At 31.0% G+C, this 20,817-nt stretch overlaps 2 protein-coding genes across 2 annotated transcripts; both read right to left on the bottom strand.

Moving 5' to 3' along the window:
- Window positions 1–2,412: 2,412 nt before the first annotated feature.
- On the bottom strand, window positions 2,413–9,238 carry LOC147073445 (glutathione S-transferase-like). Its single transcript, XM_085945554.1, has 5 exons — window positions 9,196–9,238; window positions 6,466–6,624; window positions 5,444–5,611; window positions 4,607–4,728; window positions 2,413–2,686 (listed from the first exon to the last, which is right to left on the bottom strand). Exons 2-5 carry the CDS (start codon window positions 6,602–6,604, stop codon window positions 2,510–2,512), a joined length of 606 nt encoding a protein of 201 aa, XP_085801680.1. The 5' UTR covers window positions 6,605–6,624; window positions 9,196–9,238; the 3' UTR covers window positions 2,413–2,509.
- An 8,308-nt stretch (window positions 9,239–17,546) lies between these two features.
- On the bottom strand, window positions 17,547–20,087 carry LOC147073444 (glutathione S-transferase 1-like). The gene is made up of 3 exons (XM_085945650.1): window positions 19,949–20,087; window positions 18,094–18,261; window positions 17,547–17,587 (listed from the first exon to the last, which is right to left on the bottom strand). Exons 1-3 carry the CDS (start codon window positions 20,085–20,087, stop codon window positions 17,547–17,549), a joined length of 348 nt encoding a protein of 115 aa, XP_085801776.1.
- Between the last annotated feature and the right edge of the window lie 730 nt (window positions 20,088–20,817).

Here is a 20,817-nt window from a genome sequence, read left to right as displayed (position 1 = left end):
TTATTTGTTAGGTTAGGTTTTCATTCTTGCTATGGAAATTGAATTAATGTTCATATTGAAACTAATAAAATTGCAGACCGTATAATATACGGTCATCTCTTTCCGATAAGAAAGCTCACGGAAAACTGTGCCACGGTGAAATGTTTTACGTACAATATACATGTAACCAGCGCCCAGTTGTCCGGCGCCGAATCGTCCTAGACCCTGATTAGCCTTCGAAAGTATTATATTCGACATCGACTCCATACATTATATCTGATATACGAGAAGAGCAGTTACATTATTATGAACAGCGCATAATTATTAAGATTGCTTGGATTTTTTTCTGAATTACCTGCGGCGACCCTGAAATTTAATACAATAATTCTGTACAATGTTATTTTTAGATTTGATATAAGTAGACAATAATGGTTACGAATTTTTTGTGATATTTTTCGTGGTAGGTACCTATTTCTTTAAGTTTTTTTCTCGGCGTAAAAGGTGATTTAAAAACGACCGCAACAGCATAGTTAGAGACAATTGAATTTAAAATTAAAAGTATGGTGGATGATCTTCTTCTTCTTCTTTGGCTATATCCGCCCTTTAGTTGGAGCATATGGACACCACGCGGCGCCTCCAAGAATTCCTGTCGCTCTCCAGTCTTTTTGCTTCGTTCCCGCAGTATCCGTAGCTCGGTCGTATACACTCTATAGATAGTATTTAGCGGCCTTCCAGGATGCTGGAATCCGGTCGGCTTGAAGAATAGGCAAGCCAGTTTGAGGTTCTCTTCTGGCATCTGCAGCACGTGGCCGAGCCAGGTCCAATGACGCCTTTTCACTCTCAGCGTGATGACAGGCTGCTTGGTGCGTTCTCTTATCTCCTCGTTGCTCCTAAAGTCATACCACCACCGCACAACCAGTATCCGTCGAAAACATCTGTTTTCGAAGCTCAGTATACGGTTGCTTTGAGCCTTCGTAAGGTGCCATTATACGCTACCGTAAAGCAACACCGTCAAAATGCAAGCGTCAAATAGGAGGCATTTGGTTTTGACCGAGTACAAACGTGAGTCCCAGACACTCCGCATCGATATTATATGATAATGAAAAAATAATTAAATAATCATCAATTATTTTTATTTATTTATTTAGAAAAGGAGTATTATAGCATTACAGCGATTGCCCAATGCGCCATAATACATAATAAATGTCAGTGTCATTTTTTATGTCAGTGATAAATTCAAAATTATAGCTAATTATTTTTTAAATACCAATTTGTTTTTTTATTTCCAATTTCATTAGGAAATACTCACATACTAATTATATCTATGTTCATTGGGTATATATTATTTTATCAAATTAGTTTTTTTATCCATTCTGAATCTTTAAATTAACAGCAAAAGGGGTTTTGTTTATTAATGAGAAATTAAAATGTAATCCTTCATGTTTTCAAGAACAATTAATTAACTAATTTAATATTTTAAAAACGCTACAATTATTATTTTTTTGATGAGAATATTGATTTTGCACTTAAAATAAGACTACATAGTTTTGTGTTACCACGGAATAATGGTAACTGAAATACCTAACGGGTAAGGAGAAGCAGGCAACCGATCTCAAGTAAGGAAGAATAGGGGATAAATTTTAACACGTGTCAAGAATCAATACGTCATACGTCGAATACTGATAACTGCTCTCGGTTTATACATTGACGCTAATTTACAGTGACGTCCCGTGGGGGTAGGCAGATGGAGCGTCGCTTGGGGGCGGCTGTTACTCGAAGGGCGGCAAATCGAGGAGACACATTTGGAATATATAGAAATAGCTACCTAAACTTAGTAATACCGAAAATATCTTCCCATAAAAATTTCAGTTTACTGATTTTGTCGAGTTCGCGATATCTAGTTTACTTCCGTTGCCCTTCGACGTCCTTGGTGACCAAAAACGACACGTGCACATTTGCGAATAATTACAGTCTGATATTTTGTTAGTAATGTATCCATACAACATATTTCTTAACTCATGAAAGGATGATAAAAACACTGTAGGTATAAAAAATGGGGCAGCATTTTGGCGCTGCCTAGGGGCGGCATTTTATCTAGGGACGTCACTGCTAATTTAAAATTGGTATACTATTACACACACTATTGCACGTCTATAATGCGTGGTTCTTGTTATTAGGACACTCACACATTCAAAACCCTGCGTCAAAATTTACTGTATTGGTATTAGACTATCAAAATTCTATTTATTATCTGTTCATTACCTATTTACTACCTATTACATATTTAAAAAAAAGAGAATTTGTATGCTTATTTGTATTTAAAATACATTTCTCTCCTATTTACCTAATAAAGAGTTAAAGTTATGAATTTTCTGTAGATAAAATTGTGATGAGAGATACATATTATTATATAAATAAAAAAGCTTAACAATATATTTTGAAAGAATTTTTATTGGTCCTTTTCTTATATAATAATAATTATTATTGTTTGGTTTTCAATCTTTTTGTTGGTACTATAATATACATTAAATTATTTATGTGCGTGTACGTCGTATGCGGGCCGATTTTCAAGATACTTCTTCAAGCTGGGTTTGCTTTTGACGTTTTCGACAAGTGCGGTCAGATTTGGGTACGGCTTGAGAGCATCTGACTTGTAGTCTGAGAGTGTGTCGGTGAACCCAGAAAAGTACACATCTACCCAAGTTGCCTAAAAAATAATATAACAATATAAATTAATATTTAATAATAGCTCCAAAGCATAATAATTATTACAGATGGGCTAACAAACAAACGAAATATTAAAACTGTTACATAATATTATTTTCTTGCATACAAGTCGGTTACGGGGAATACAGCGGCAAACATATTTTAAAAATAGCCGATATACTGGATTATTTGTTAGGTTGGGTTAGTAGCAAAGAAACATTAATAAAACAGTATTATATATACAAAAAAGAAATAGATCAGCATTAAGCAGTAGAAAAGTGTAAATAATACAAAAAAATATAAATTATATACGAGGAAGTAACATCGAATTAGCTATGCAGATGAATTTATAAAACAATACGCAGGTGGAATATGTCAATATCTGAAGTGATTTCTGATTTCCATAGCGGATGGAAAAAATTTGTGAACTCACTGATTAAATAAATAAGCAAGCGTGGACAGGTTTTGAGCATTTTAGCAGAAATAACGACTCGTGATCTCGTCAAGCCGTGTTAGATTTTTGTGTTTAGCGAGATATTTTTTACGATGTGGACTGTACAAACCACATTTTCATTGCATGATGTTTGGACGTGTGGACCACGGTAAGGGTGGTTGCCACCCCTCAAATATAAAAATATTTTAAAATGAAATTATACCGAATTTAAAACAATTGAAATCAATATATTTTCACTGAAATGTTTAATAATATGATGGAAAATTCTACCATTTTTTGAAAAAAAAAATACTATTCATAAAAACAGTTCATTATGATAATCACCCTTCAAATAATATAGCTCAGTTAACCTCCTGGCTGTATGCAATTATTTTTTTTTGTAGAAACTTTTATGGTAATAATAAAATTATGATAGGATACTGGACAATTCCATTGAAACTTCCCTGAGTGTGGACGTGCGTTTAGCTCCAAACAATCAATTCAAGTACGCGCATTTGTGTAGGACTAAAAGTTCAATATCATTGTATACTTATAGATATCTAAACCTTACAGACAAAATTTTCTCTAATATAATACATACAATCAATTATTGAGCGATAACATATGTTAAATATATACAATGTCTCAAATCTTGTGCATTATTTATTCGTTGAATAAAAGAAATAGTTTATTATATTATTCTCTATTAATCGAATATAATTTTACGATAGATCAGTAAAGTTATTCTAAGATCTAATGTTAAAGCCTCGGCTATATGACACCGTTTTCTATGCGAATTAATAAATGATTAAATTGTTACAAATAATATGACGCATATTGAAACTTCAATAATTATCCATACAGATTCAGAATAAAATAACCTACTTAAGATATTATATATATATACGTTTGGATAATATGTAATATAATATAATCCATTAAAAAATAACTTAATTATTTTTACGAATAAACATATTGTTTACACTTCACTATTCACCTCATTATCTAGCCAGACTCCATTTTACTCTAACTCATATAAGATTTTTGTCCTTAAACGTTTTTGAAAATTCCTTCTGTTACTCTCATGGCTCTTTTGAGGTTTAAACCTTAAAATATTATTATGTTTCGTGTCCGGAAAATTGTATGTATGCAGTTCGCCGTATTACACTTCACCATGAAATGTTGTATCGGAAATATATGGCCTTATATTAAAGACTATCCAATCTCTTTGGGTCGTATAGTTCTAACATTTTGAAAATAGCCGAAATATTAGATTATTTTTGTTAGGTGAGTTTAGGTTCGATTTTCATTCTTGAATTCATGAATTTTGCCGAAATCAGCTATGGAAATTGAATTAATGTTTATATTGAATCTAATTAAATTGGAGACCGTATAGTATATGGTTATCTCTTTCCGATAGAAAGCTCACGGTGAACAGTGCCACGGTGAAATTTTTATGTACAATTTACATGTAACCATTATGTTTACCTTAGTTCCGTAGAAGTATCCATTGGTTGCCACCTTGTCAAAGCGAGAAAAGATAAAATCTGTCGCTTCTTCGGACTCTTTCTGTGCTTCAGCCGTCTTTAGCATAAACGCATTTCGCATCTCTGTTAAAAAAAGAAAAAAATATTTTTTACTATTATTATATTATGTTGGTAGAATATCATAGTTATGTTTTTAATTTTAAAAGGGTAGTATTTCTACATTTTTACATTTTTTACCCAATTGTAAGCCAAATGTCGCCGGTTTGATCCCGCGGCTAGACAATAAATAAATGTTGTTTTTCAATTTGTGTTTGATCCACTGCACGAACTCATTCAACTGGTATAATTAACCATTTCTCGTAAAAAATAATAAACTTATACAACCTCTACTGCTGAAGTCGAATTGCTCTACTTAGGAACAAACAAGATAATTTATTTATTTTTATTCTACATACAAAATACGGTACAAGTCGGTTATGGGGAAGCCAGCGACAAACACATTTTGAAAATAGCCGATATACTGAATTATTCGTTAGTTGGGTTAGTTTAGGTTAGGTTAGGTTAGGTTTCTTGAATTCACGAATTTAGCCAAAATCACAATAATTAGCGCGGTTCCTGCCTGGCTTACCCATAACCGACTTGTACCAAAAATACATAATATAACAAGTATTCTTTACATAAAAAGCGCTATTATACGGCAAGCATAACATAATTATACATAAGCATGTAACATTTTTGTTCAGTCAATTAATATTCAAAAAGTAATTACGATCGGATTATAACCCTCGTTTACAAAAAAAACGGGTGTATTATCAATTTCAATATTGTTATATCTTACTTGACTGCAAGTCTTTGAGACTATCCACCAAGGATTCCAGTTGAGCATCCTGGAACGCATCAGTTGGTGCTAAGCCGAATCGTTTGCCAACGTAACGGGCCATGGCTGTCGACTGGGTCAGTAATTTTCCATCAATTTCCATTACTGGCAACTGATGTAAGGATTTTGCTGGAATAAATAATAGTAAATATAATTAAAGTGAATGGTTACTCCTTGAAAGAATCTTTGTTTTGCTCCAAAACATGTAGCTTTTCAACATATTGTAAGTATTTCTTGAGATTGCATTTTGGAAAAATGTTTGTTAACATATTGCGTCAGAGAGTGAAATAGACTTGAGCAATGTTGATAACAAGTTTCCGTTAACAATGTTAATCTTAGTAGACGAAACCAGTCCTGCGCATTTATTCTAAACACAAGACTGCTATTGGCCGCTATCGGCAGCTGTAGAGGGTAGTTTTTCATATTTTTGTATTATATTAGCACTTATTGGAACGATTACAATAATATAGTTGTAATTGTTACAATAAGTGTTATCTTTTAACATTACCTCTCTTGTCTGTGCTAAATTTTAAAGCGAGATTACTTCGATACAAACATATAAAAAACCACCCTCAATAGCTGCCGATATCAGTTTTGTGTATAGAATAGATGCGATGGTCGTTATTAAAGTATGTAGACCAAGAACTACCCATATAAAGCATTCTCATTGAATTAATTTACACGTATTGGTGAAAAAAATAACTAACTAGCAGCATTGGAACCTATATAGAACTCTGTTTTCTTTTACGGTATGCGGTGCAAGAGAATAAATACATAATCACTATTATAATGAAATACTATAAGAAGTAGCTATATTAATCTTGTTAATGTATTTTTGGTGGGTATTGAAAATTTGAAAATATACTAAGTATAAAATACTGTACTCACATAAGTTGACAACATTAAAATCAGCAACTCAAATGAAGGTTCAATTTTGGAAAAATAAAAAAAATAAGTTATTGTTAACTAATGAAATTACTTACATTCTTTGAGGGCTGGCCAATCATCTTTCGATATTCTGTTATCTTCAAATGGCACATCGACGTAGGCAAAGATATACCGGATTGATTCTCCCAATCCTTTCACGTTGAAGTATGTGAGTTTAAACGTTGAATCGGCCATATTGAAGTCTTGAGGAATATCTATAAAAATCATAATATATAAACCCATCATATAAAATTATGTAATTATTGATAATAAAAACGACAATAATAAATTGACAAAACTTTTGTGGATTATTAATACAGATAGCCCTGCGTCAGTGTATTAATTTACGACTAGTAGTCTCGGGATAGAAAAGGTGACATAATCCATTATACCGTGTTTCAATCTTACTGAGATTTTATAGTCCAAAATTTTTTTTATTATATTTTTTTAATTTTTTCTAGAGAATTAAAATTTTTTGATTGATTTTTCAAGATTCTCGAAATTTTTACGATTTTTTTTTACGGGAAAGACATTTCTCCAGGGGAAAGAGATGAGAATTTTCCATCACAAACCCTAGATTGGACCTCTAATTATAATTATGCTGTCTTTATTATTTTTCTATCCTGAAGCCTTGTACACACTGAGAAAAAGGTGATAATATCACAAAATATAATATTATTGTAATTATCATGATTTCTTTGATATTAAATTCTTTTATTGGGTTGTTGCGTTTAGTATATTTGTTTTATATACTATTTCTTTGAGATTTTATAGGGTAGTCAAAATAGTTGTCTTTATTATGATGTTGACAACTTATATATGGATATTTTTTTACACTCAAAGTTCTATACAATACGTGACAAAGATTTTGCTATCGGGTAACTTTATCGTATATAAGATATTACTGATCTATGATAGATATTAATATACTTACCTAAATAAATACTATATACGTAGGTAAATAAAATATTGTAATGTTAGAATTACATGCATTTATAATTTTTATCTTCATTTTTGTGAAAAACAAGTTAATCATAAAAAATGCTAAATCATTGCTACTAATATGATATTATTTGAGTCACAAAGATAATAATTATTATTCTACCTATCATGGTATAATTATATTATCGTAGTTGTACAGACGAGCTGTTTCTGTTGAAAAATGAATCGTTTATTTAAATTGAGATTTCTAAGTCTAATTTCTAACAGGAGACCAATTTGAGATAATTGAGATAATAATTGATATTCATTATTTCGTCATATTAAAAAAATAGTTGTAACGTCGTCACGGAATAACTCAATATGACGTACTTTTTGGACTTTGAATATGGTATTCAAATAAATATTACACAATAATAAATTACTTTTGTAGTATTCTGGTTCAGCAGAGGATACGTATTACAGATGAAAAACGGTAGTAGTTGATCGTGATGATGGAGGAGGCGAGAATTTATTTACTGTTTCAAATAACTACAAATTCTACAATCGATGCAGTATAATAAAAAATGTACCGGCAATTTGGTGCGATGTGTCTTTAACGGAAACTTGTAATCGAGTGACACATCCAATCGATTCTGACCCGCTATTTATTGACCGGCGCACTATGGAATAACATGTTGAAATGATTATGAAATAATATTAAGAGCGTACATAAGTGAAACGGCAAATAATTTTCAACAGTATGTGGGGCGTAATTTCGGTCGCGTTACCAGTCGAAGAGCGATAGTCGACCTGTGAGCACGTCAATTTATTTTGTGATGGCGTCGGAGGAATATATTCTTAAATCGTGTTAAGATGACTAAAAAATGTTCCGCATATACTTGAAAAAGAAAACAAGTCAATGAATATACTAACTATTATTATTACGAATATAATAATAAACATAACATTAAAAGGACGCATGTTGAATTTTTATTACAAATTATATTTCGTTTCGCGCATCGCGTAGTCACGATCTTTTTAGACCATGCCTCAGCGGAGGTATAGCCTTAATTAATAATGTTATGAAATTGTGGATCTGCTATTTCATAACATTACAAAATCATATTAGGTATATTTATGTACTGACTGATTTTACCTGAAAAATGAATATTTAATAAATAATATTATAATTGAGATCTGGGTCATAGGAATCCGATTAGTCACAGATTATACCTTACATAAATTTCGGTACCTATATCTAAAAAAATATTAGTTAAAAGTTGTAATAATCATTAAGCTTAACTAAATTTTTCTAGTGAATAAAATAATTTCAAACATTGAAGTTCAAATAATTATTAAGAAAAACTAGGATTGCAAATTATGTCGTAAGTATAAGAAAAAAAAAACGCCAAGGTTATTATTATTATTTGGGTATCTCACACGTATTTATGTTCAGGTAAACAACTAACAAGTTACCTGTGACTAGTATCTTAATACTAACGTATTATAAGAAGATTACAATATTACCTATCTGATACTTTGTATTATCTTACATAATATGATAGTATTTTGAAATATGGTAATAATTTGTTTGATATAGTATTATTAATTCTGTTTTTCCATAATAATATGATACCCGTCAATGGTAGGTAGGTATATTATAATATGGCATGACATCGCAATTATTACTGAATTGTGTTAAATTACGATTGTCCATGTCGAAATACTCGTATATATACGAATGGTTTGCAATAGTTTACGCCCATTTCATTATGATTATAGGTACATAATATTATACTGTCTTATTTTATAACTAACTGAATAATGTTGTATTTTAAATATAGTATATAATAAGAAATACTCACCGGCAAACAAGTAACCGGCTTTGACAGGTGTTGCTGATAGACTAAATTGACAATAATTTATATTTTCTGTCAGCTATTTTGATATGAATCATCGTATCTATTTATTATGAAGTTTTGTATATATCACGTTGGCTCCACTGAATAATAAATAACTAGACATCGTTTTTATCGATAGAATGTTTTTTATGCAAGAGTTTTGAGAAGCCAGTCATAGATGGCAGTAAAAAGAAATTTATTTTTTGAAAAATGTTTTGATAATATTTTGTTTTGTGGAAAACGACATCTGATTTAATATTTTACATACTCGATTAAATCAAAATAACCATGGTAGTATTGTGATAATAATACATCTAACGCGTACTTACTTATTATTACTATTTTGAATAAATTTTCAATATTAAATCCACCAGCATAATAATTATTTTAAAATTCGAATAAATACGCAGTTGATGAGTAAATTAATCACTTGTGTAAGATGAAAATTAATAAATTAAATAAAAATAGACTCAGTATAATAGTGATTACTATAGTACGACAACATCTTTTTGGCTACGTGTTAAAACTGTGAACTAGCATACTCCGCCCATTTTTACCCGCAATTCCATTATAAACTAACTAGCTCCTCACATTTAGTAGACAACAGCGCCTAGAAGCGTAGCCAAGAAGATGTTGTCGTACAATAGTGACATCTAATAATGGAAATCCGAAGCAAGCAATTAAATACTAAATAAAAAGGATTTCAAGTTATACACATTTATATTAAAATCGATGTTTTTTAAAATATATATGAAAAATATTAAAACTATGAATTACTCAAAAATCTGTACGAGGAATAATTGAAATTTAAATATGACCATAAAATATAATGTGATAATAATGTAACTGTGGACATAAATATAGAACAAATTCAGATTTTTTTACAATTGTAAGTTTATCTTTGATTTTTATTTTTCTTTTTAATGTTTTTCGATACATATTTTTTAATTAATACAGTTGAAATTGTAAATTATCAAAAAAATGTCTCAAATTGCAAGCTTGTATTTTTTCGCTAGGTGCATCTGCTGGTATTCCGCTGGTATAAGCATCGCCCTTAAGTTTTCAATTTTTCCTTGTAATGATTTTTGACTAATTCATAGTTTTAATATTTTTTATATTTATTAAAAAAAAAAAATCCATTTTTATAAAAATATAAACGTGTATAACTTGAAATCCTTTTTATTTCGAATAGATCTTCAATATTGGGACCATAGCTAAATAAACCTCTAGTAGGTAGAGGATTCGCCTACGGATGAAGACTATTTTTTTATGTTTAGTTTATATAAAAAATAAATTTGTTATAGGATCCCATCTTATTATTACATATTATTAATATGGTCATATTTATTATAACAATTTAGTTTATTAAGTTTTCTATATTGTAATCAATAGATTTTTGGCAAATTCATTGTTTTAATATTTTTTGTATTTATTTTAAAAAACATCAATTTTGATAGAAAATTAAAAATGTGTAACTTGAAATCCTTTTTATTTATATCAAATCGATCTTCAATATTGGGACCATACCTAAATAAACCTTATGTAGGTTGATGATTTGCCTACAGATGAAGACTATTTTTTTAGTGGGATATTAAATATTAGTTTCTATTTTATCCACCGATATAGGTGACTGTATTTGTTGATTGGAATAAAAATAATAATATTATGTTCGTTGCACTTTTACTACTTTTTATTCTGATAATGTTTGTTCACACTTTGATCTGAATTCTCTGAATTCTCTGATTTTCGGTCGACGATATTATGGAGTATCGATTATTCAGGAGATTTTACACAAAATAAATGAATTTAAAATTTAAATCATGAAATTTCATATAAATAAAATCAACACTAATCGGTAGTATGTTCAGACACTGAATTTTTTTTTATGGTGATATATTTATATACCAGTCAATATTTTTCTAAATTATTTAGTTAGCAAACCTCTATAAGAAAAGCTTAGTGACCCCCATGTGAACTTTTGGGTTGAGAACTAGTATCTTAAATATTTGTTGAGGAGATAATATAAATTGTTTATAAAATAAAGATTATAATCACATGACTTATGTGTGAAATCAGAAATTCCTTCGTTTAAAAGTGAATTTATACAGGTTGATGATGATGATGAAATCATCAAATTATTAACCCTTTACTGCATAGTGTCGCAAATTTGCGACATTTCAAACTATTTCGATATAGCCAATGCCATCTGTGTAAATTATCAAATAATATCTTTTTTCGATGCCTAGAAAACTGTTTTACCATAAACATCCTACTTTACCGATTTTGTTTGGACATTTCAAGAAATAAAGCATTTTTGTATTATAGTCTCTGCATTTCTGCTTTGACAGTTGACGAATTCGTATGTACGCGAAAATCCGCATTTGTAAATAAATAAAAAAATGTACAGAAGATTGAAATTGATTGAATAAAAATATCTACACATTAAATTAGGTGTGTACATTAGTTTTTTATAATTGTTATCAATTGATTTTGTATTATGTCATACTGAAATGTAAGATTTCCTAATGTCGTAAATCTGCGACACCACGCAGTAACATACAAAATTTAATGGAATTTTCGAAAAAAAAAATATTTTTCCTTCATTCACAAGGCATTTTGACACTAAAAAAATGAAAAATCATGCAGTGAAGGGTTAAGCAAGCAATTAACCTCCATAATTAAATTACCATTAAATAAAACATTTTTTTAAATAATATTTTGATTGTTTAGGATTAAGGATTATTGGAGAAGTCATACGTATACTAGTATGTAAAATAAAACATATTTATTGATTAAATATATATTTTTTTTTAAAATAAAATAATCGTCGTTATATTATTATAATATTACCATGCATAATGACATAACTGAAATTTACGAGTTTATTTTTGTACAATTAATATTCGATCATGACGTATCCAAATTTATTAGTGATTTTTAGAATGGGAAAATGAAAACAAATTACATATTTTATAAATTTCATTATCGATTGCTCGTAAATTGTACAATAGTGAAATTATTTATCGAATGAATAGGACTATTGACTATAATATTATGAAGTTATAATATTATAATGTCCCATAAAGTGGTAATACAAAATTTACTCATGTACACCATCATACGGAGGTCGCGCTGTAAGATATCTTTTCATTGAGGCTTTACTCTTAACCTTTTCAACGACTGCTGAAACTTTTGGAAATGCATCCAGCATGCCTGGTCTGAAATCTAACAGCATGTCCATTGTTCCTGCAAAATACACCTCTACCCACGTCGCCTGAAATAATAATAATAAAATAAAACAAGTTTTTGAAACAATAACCCAGCTACAATATGGAGAGCAGTAGAACCTCGATTATTCGCATTATTTTTAATATCACCGATATGTCATCAACAAGAAAACGTCTCGTAGGTATTATCATTAAAAGACAAATTGGATATAATCGATGCTTTGAAACGCGGTGACTCGGGACTAGGGATTCTAATCCCGGGATCTCGAGCTATTTTCGATACCTATGAATCCCAGGATTGATTTTTTTATCTATTTTTATGGAAAATAAAATTAAAACGAAAATATAACAGAAAAATACCTTTAATAACAAATAACTACATTAGAAATAAACTGAGTTTGAATTAAATTTGATTTATACTCATGTGTAAGTTGCCGATTCATTTTATTTTTTCACATAAATTAATAAAAATGAGAAAGATTGGAAAAAACAATGCTTCGCACTATTAACAAAGTAATTCCACCATGTCATACGTTTTTCGGCAGTTTCATATTTGGCTGACTAATTAGATTTATGAAACGGAAAGCCCATAAGTACACCATGATTTGCTTTACAATTTTAAATCTCGCTAACCCATTCATTAAGTCTTTACTATCAGAAACAGCAATCTCATATTAAATTCAAATTATTATTTATAAAACAATATTATTTAATCCATTAAACTTATGTATTTCCAAGATTGAACGTATACAATATTAACAATAAATGTCTTAAATAGTATAAATTACTTAGATTTTTTTTGACCGATTTCATCAATGTTATTTGTAAATATATTTTTTTTATATTAACAATGGAAAAAAAATGCCAATCCCGGGACCAGAAATTGTGATCCCGAAATCAGAATTTTGGCTCGGGATTGGATTCCCTACTCGGAACGTCAAGTATCTTGGATATGAAAAAAAAACAAAGTGAAACTATTATGAAGTTTACTAATAATTGTTTAATGTCAGAAGATGGAAGCTCAGAGCGGAAAGTTATGAAAAAATCAGGAAATAAAGAAGTTGAAGAGTGTATTTTTATGTGGTTCATACAAATACGAAAGAGTCACGTAGGTAATACAACCGATGGATCAGGGTGTAATAGAAACATTCAAACATTCATATTATAGAAAACATACGCTTCGACGATTATTGATAGAAGACGAAAATAATGAAGAAACAGTTATCAGCTTCTACAAGAAAATAAATTTAAAAGATTGTTGCTACATGGCAGCAGATGGTAGGAATTCTTTAGATGTGTCAACTTTGAAAAAATCATGGAACAAAATTTTGAAAAGACCATTAGTAAGTTCCAGTAACGCGGTGGAAATAATTGATTTTTTATACATATGTGTATAATATATATGTAAATCTAGACAAATTAAAATTATTCATACTGAATATACTTGTCTTTCCCTGTCAATTATGATTTTTTACGACCGGACTATCTTCATCCCCAATTAGTCCGGATAATAGAGGTTCTACTGCATGTTGAAGTTAAACTAATAGTCATTTCTTAATTAATTATTGAATCAAAACGTACGTACAAAATAAGTAATTAAGCTATAATCATCGATACCATAACTTGGTGCTCTTCGGGAAACGTCTTTATGTTTAATGATGTGTTTATGTACACACACGTGTCCGGAAACTTGTACGTATGCAGTTCGTCGTATCACATACCACCATGAAATGTTGTATCGGAGATATATGGCCGTATATTAAAGAGCGTCCAACCTCTTTGGGTCGTATAGTACTGACATAAAATTCATGTATAAATTAAACACGGTTCTTTTCAGTTTACACAAAGCTAGTAGCAAACCAATTTTGAAAACAGCCAATATACTTTGATTATATGTGAGGTTAGGTTAGATTTTCATTTTTGAATTCATGAATTTTGCCAAAATCAGCTATGAAATTTGAATTAATATTCATATTGAATCTAATAGAATTGGATACCGTATATTATACGGTCATCTCTTTCCGATAAGAAAGCTCACGGCGAACTGTGCCGCGGTGAAATGTTTTACGTACAATTTCTAATAGGAAAGTTTCAGACGAAATGTCATGTTCAATCCAGGGATTCCCAGATCGAAATCGGAATCCTGGAAGAGAAAATTCTATTTGTGATTGAAATTATTCATACTACCTGCTTAGCCTATACATGATTTGTGGAAGTATTTTGATATATTATAATCACGTAAGTATTTAAATTACTTTTTGTCCATAGAAGAATCCATGCGTTGACGCAATTCCCTCAAACAACGAAAAGAATTTATAAGTCGCTTCATCTGCCTTCTTTATTGCTTCGGGAGTTTTCAGAATGTATTCGTCATACAAAACTGAAAACAAAAAATAACAGTGATAGATATTAATTATTATAATCACTAATCAGTCAAGGATACATTTTTTCACCACAAATGAATCATCGTATACATTATGTGCCTACAATGTGCGTCGCTGGCTTTTCGTTTATAACTGCTGTTTTTCTGGTGGGTTAGTGGGTAGGGTACCCTTCACGTAACCTTGCAATTTGGAATAGATTTTTTTGAATTAGTTTGAATACTAAAACGTGAGTAAACTAATCAAGTGCCTGGCATTTACAAATACATTGATACGGAGTACGTACACACAAACTCTTGTCACTGTGTCACAAAATAAATATAAAGGATAATAAGGCTTCAAAATTATGTAAATAGATTATCTACAACATTTAAGGAATGTCCAGGATCACGCTTTTAAAATGCAATAAAAACTCCATTTTGACGTACGCTGAGTATGTCCCCCTAAATTTAGGTAGGTAAAAGGTAAATACAATAATAATGGTGTTGTTATTATGTATTTAACTATCATGGATTTCTGCCAAGAATTAACAGTAGGTACCGATCAAAGAGATCAAAGACCATCAAACCTCTTTCGTACCGATAGAAACGTAATTACGGTAACGACCCCGTTTTTTGCGGCTGGCGTGTTTCAACCCCTAGCAAAGTATAACTAGTCAATTAATCATTTTGCATTATGATTTTTATATATATGTGCATAATGGTATAGTTTGCCCCCATATGCAAAAAGGCAACCATTTGCCAAAATCACATTTCAAGATAATGAGTAGGGAGCGGATTTGTATGCAACAAAAAACATGATTATATTATGCACTTAATTATATACTTAACTATATTAAAATCAATAAAATATGCACTTAAAACCGAAGAAATATGCAGTTCAAAATTGACATTTTTTGTGAGAAAAAATTGTAAATACCCACTTTACCCAATATTACTGACGAAAAATCGAATAACTAGTTAATAATTTTTCAACATAATACGATATCAGAATAAAAAAACAATCAATTACAATTTTCAAAATAGTTTTTTCAAAAGTACAAATAATAAAAATAACCAAACATAACTTAAAAAACAAAAACGACACACTTAACTATTCCTAATTACTATTTTGTTTTTTTGCACGAAAAAAAAATTACAATATTTTTTCAATGAGTACTCTGGCGTTAAATTTTTCTGCATAGATCTGTCAGTATTTTGTTTATATGCGGAAAACGACCTCTCAACGTCCACAGAGGTGATTGGGAAAACTTAAAATAATAGTCCCCGAGTTGACTTCACCTTTTCTGATAAATCCACAGCTCGGAGATTGCATTAAAAATGCATCTAAACTATCTACCTTCCTAACTTAGTTATAGGTATTTCGATAAAATAATTAAAAAAAACTAAAATTATAAATTAAAAAGCTCTAAAATATGCATTTATTCATGAAATGTACACTAATGCCTCAAATATGCTCCAACGTCTCAAATATGCATTTATATGCACAATAAAATTTATTTTTGGATTCTGTATCTTTCAAAACAGATTTCTGTGCAACTCTCATAGCTGTGAATACACCCTAACAAACCATGCACTAGCATATAAATCCGGGCTCTAATAATGAGACATTCACGTTTTTTCAACTTTTCTTACGAAAATTTTTAATAATGTGGACGAATCTTTTGATTTATGGTATAAACAAAAACCAGTATTATTTTCAATCGATGCGGTGTTTTTGCTCTTTATACTGTCTACTTATTTAGAATAACTACCGTTTTCACGAAAAAAAATGAAAAACAATGTGTCGATTTTTATCGTGTCCGGAAACTTGTACGTATGCAGTTCGCCGTATCACACTTCACCGTGAAATGTTGTATCGGAAATATATGGCCGTATATATAAAACCATCCAACCTCTTTGCGTCGTATGGTACCTACTGACATAAAATTAATATCTAAATAAAACACGGTTCTTGTCGGTTTACACTTTACAGGAAGCCAGCAGCAAACAAATTTTGAAAATAGCCGATTTACTGGATTATTTGTGAGGTTAGGTTAGACTTTCATTCTTGAATTCATGAATTTTGCCAAAATCAGCTATGAAAATTGTATTAATGTTCATATTGAATCTAATAAAATTGGAGACAGTATAGTATACGATCATCTTTTTCCGATAGAAGGCTCACGGCGAACTGTGCAACGGTGAAATATTTTACGTACAATATACATGTAACCGTTTTTTATACTGAAATAAATTTTATACCGTTTTTGACTTTATGTCAATTGGTTCAGAATTTCACGTGGAACATATCCGTACACTAACTCAATTTGTGATTTTTGTCAAAAAGCTGCCTTTTTCCTTATGGAGGCAGAGTAGATAACTAACCATAACTAGGCAGTAAGGGGACGGTGGGAATTTCAAAATGTTTTGGAAACCGAGATTTGTTTATTCAAAATTTTTGCTTTTAACAATTAATGCATTTGCGGATCCAGGGAGTTGCATTGAGATAATGACACTTGGATGGAAACGGATAGTTTTGTATTCAGCTGTCGGCTGAGAGTCTTGTGGATGGCCAAATATACATTAATCAGCGAGTTCCAGATTCACTACTAAGTATCTTTGGTTTGCCTTCAGATTTTTCAAATTTTTGGTCAATGTAGTTCACAAAGAAGATGAAAATTTGAAAAAATTGTTGTACGGACTTAATCAAATATGTCTAGCGGTTTTCACTGACACAGACCTTCCGTGCCGCTGAATTCGTAGAAGGCTGTCAAATGTTCAAATCATCCAAGTCCCAATCCTCAGTCACGAGGTTCCAACGAAAAAGAAATCCTTACACAAAAACGGCGACTGCGACGTTATCTTGTTCAGTTTTATTTACCATCATAAATAAAAATATTCCAAACTTTTGCAATGATCCACAATTTTAATTTACAGCTTCGAGATTGGAATCACTGCTTAGAATCGTACCGTTGATACACAATTCTTTTTATCCCTTATTTTGATACGTTTTGAAATTAAATTAACACTCTTAGGCTTGATCATTTGCTAGGGCTTGGCTGTTTGATGCTTTACCCATAAATTAAAATGGTCTAGTTGAAAATGTCCATCTGAGGAGGATGAAACCGGTCCAGTTAATGTTTAATAAAAGTAAAATAATTAGCACTAAAATGTGTTTTATTTTATTTAATAATATAATGCATTATCACCGTGAATTGACAGAGTTAACTGTATACCTAAAAGAAAAAAATGAAATGAATTGAAATATCTTACTCGATTGTAAGTCCCTAAGACTGTCCACCAATGATTCGAGTTGAGCATCCTGGAATGCATCAGTCGGTGCTAAGCCAAATTGCTTACCAACGTAACGGGCAATGGCCACCGACTGGGAGAGTATTTTTCCATCTACCTCTAGCACTGGAAGCTGATGTAAGGATTTTGCTGAAAAAAAAATCAGTATATTTAATTTATTAATGTAGACTATTTATTTCAGAGTGCGACACACTTTCTGGAACAACCTCAAGGGTTCCGTCGTCGTGGCCGACCCTTCTTTACCTTGCAGCGGTGCTACAAAGGCGACCCACACGCTGCAGGTATAGCATGGCGGGAGGCGCGAGAGGTGGCGATGGATTGAGGGAAATGGCGCGGACTTGTGCTTGTTATATGACCCAATCCTATGGCGTGACAGGGTGAAGTAAGTAAGTAATTTCTTACTCATCGCTTATCGTTTCAAGAGAGAAGATATTGGACCTCTCGGTGTGTAGATATTGACGATACTTGTTTTGAGAGGATTAGTCGCTAGCCTTTCACTTTACCATGAGAATCGAATTAAAATTATATATCTAATTTTGAAAAACATCAATTTAAATTAATGGTAAAATACGTACATACTTGGAAAACATTGAAGGCATGAGTTCAATGCATAGATTGGGGGATATATTTTAGTCGATCGCACACTCTATACGCCCATAAAAATTAAGTCGTGAAAATATAGAAATTAAAAGGTTTCAAAACTAAGGAGTCTACTAAAGCGTTGAATTTTTTTCTGAAGATTTTTTTGGCCAAAGTTAGGATCAATGCACGAATTTTGAGTTTTTATTGTTTAATTTACAAGATATGAACATTATAAGTTTCCATACAATATCAAGATTTGAATTTATGGTCATTTACTTAATTTTATACTTTAATAACAATCATTAACCTTGGCAACGGAACGATGAAAAATTGTTCTATGGAAACAATATTCCAAGTCAAAATATATCGAATTGAATTTAGAATACCTAATTTTAAAAACAAAATAACCAAAATTCAATGTGCAAAAAACACAGTAATGATATAATATGAAAGTGATAATTAAATAAGTCCTATATAGCTGGCAATTTTGTCAAAATATTTCTATTCATTCCAAGCGATAAGAATATTAAGATTAAAGCATCAATTATGTTACCTCTCATCTAAAACATTTTTGATTTGTTTATCAACCGGACATGGAGTCTCAGAAACATTTGCTGTCACTCCATGTCTGTATACGCAATATTCCTAATTTATGCGTTAATCTGCCAATATGTCGTATGCTGCATACATACCCGATGTCCATATAACATGTACGAGTATATCATGCATGCGTAGGGGTTCTACCAGTGCAACCTAGGGGCGGCAGGGTATAATAATTATGAAAGTATAAGAAAGAATAAGAAAGTAAGTAAGTAAGAAAGAAAGTATAAGAAAGAAAGGCAGGCTGGTAATCAATATGCGGCAAAATTTCCACATTAACATTATATTATATGGGTACGTTATAATGACTAAAGTAAATCCACTGTGATACCCTGCATTTTTTTTAATCGCGTTGCTATTTCTCGTAAGTTGTCGGCTATATTGTTGGCCTGCTTCATTCAGTTGTATGAGAAAGCCGATTCCTTGCCCCTCTTTTTATTTAATACCTCTATGGGTACAACTATGGTGTTTTTGTCCTGACATAGATATGCTTTTATGACTTTGATCATAGTTTTGATTGAATATCTATATAATAAATGTCGTCATACGAGTTATAATCCTTTACGAATTATAACGTGTTAAAATTATTGATGTTCAAATTATGAAAATATAAGGCTTCAATGAAATCACTTACATTCTTTGATGGCTGGCCAATCAGCTGTTGCTATTCTGCTATCTTCGAAGGGAACATCAGCATAGGCAAACATATATCTGATTGATTCTCCCAATCCTTTCACGTTGAAGTATATCAGTTTGAACGTTGAGCCTGTCATATTAAAGTCTTCAGAAGAATCTAGAAAAGTGAACCATAAAGGCATCAAATAATTTATATATAAATATGGTAAAAGTATTGAGTAATATCGGAAAACAAGCTACCAAAGAAATTTCACTATTAAAGTGGACACGGAAGCAGAATAGGTCAAAATATGATCACTAATTTTCAAAAGTCACCATTATTCATGGCCCCCACATCCTGAAGCGGGCCCTCAGGCTAGGATCTTTGGCGGGCCCCCTACATATCGCTAAGGCTAAAGGCAGTGTGACACACTACATTAATATTTTTCAAATTGTGTTTCAGCTAAAATTAAGGGCACCTATTCATTGTATTATTATCGAATTTTTTTCATTTTTAATACATCAATTTTAATCATAGATTTGTGGAGTATCGTCAAGCAATAATCGAAAATTACATCGTTCAATTATATATTTTTAATGTAATAAGTATAATAACGCCGCAGGCGACTTTTTTACTATTAAAGCAAATTTGTGATGTGTGTTTATCTTACTTATCTAGAGGCCTGTCAGCCCCCCCTTATGGGGGCAATGCCATTATTGCAATATAGTTAAATTTCAAATGACATTCAAATGGATAGTATGTGCATGTGGTAAAGTGGACACCAGTGTAGTCGCATACGCAGAAGTATAGCACACCAATGTTGTATAGCCATGGACGCAAGATTATTGCATGATTATTAATGAAAATAAGGTAGTGCAAATTTTTCA

This window comes from Rhyacophila brunnea, unplaced genomic scaffold, assembly GCF_057557595.1.
Source record: "Rhyacophila brunnea isolate RB1 unplaced genomic scaffold, BYU_Rbru_1.0 scaffold_18, whole genome shotgun sequence".
In the NCBI taxonomy this organism is placed as follows: Eukaryota; Metazoa; Arthropoda; class Insecta; order Trichoptera; family Rhyacophilidae; genus Rhyacophila; species Rhyacophila brunnea.
This window is presented reverse-complemented; position numbering and strand designations above follow the sequence as displayed.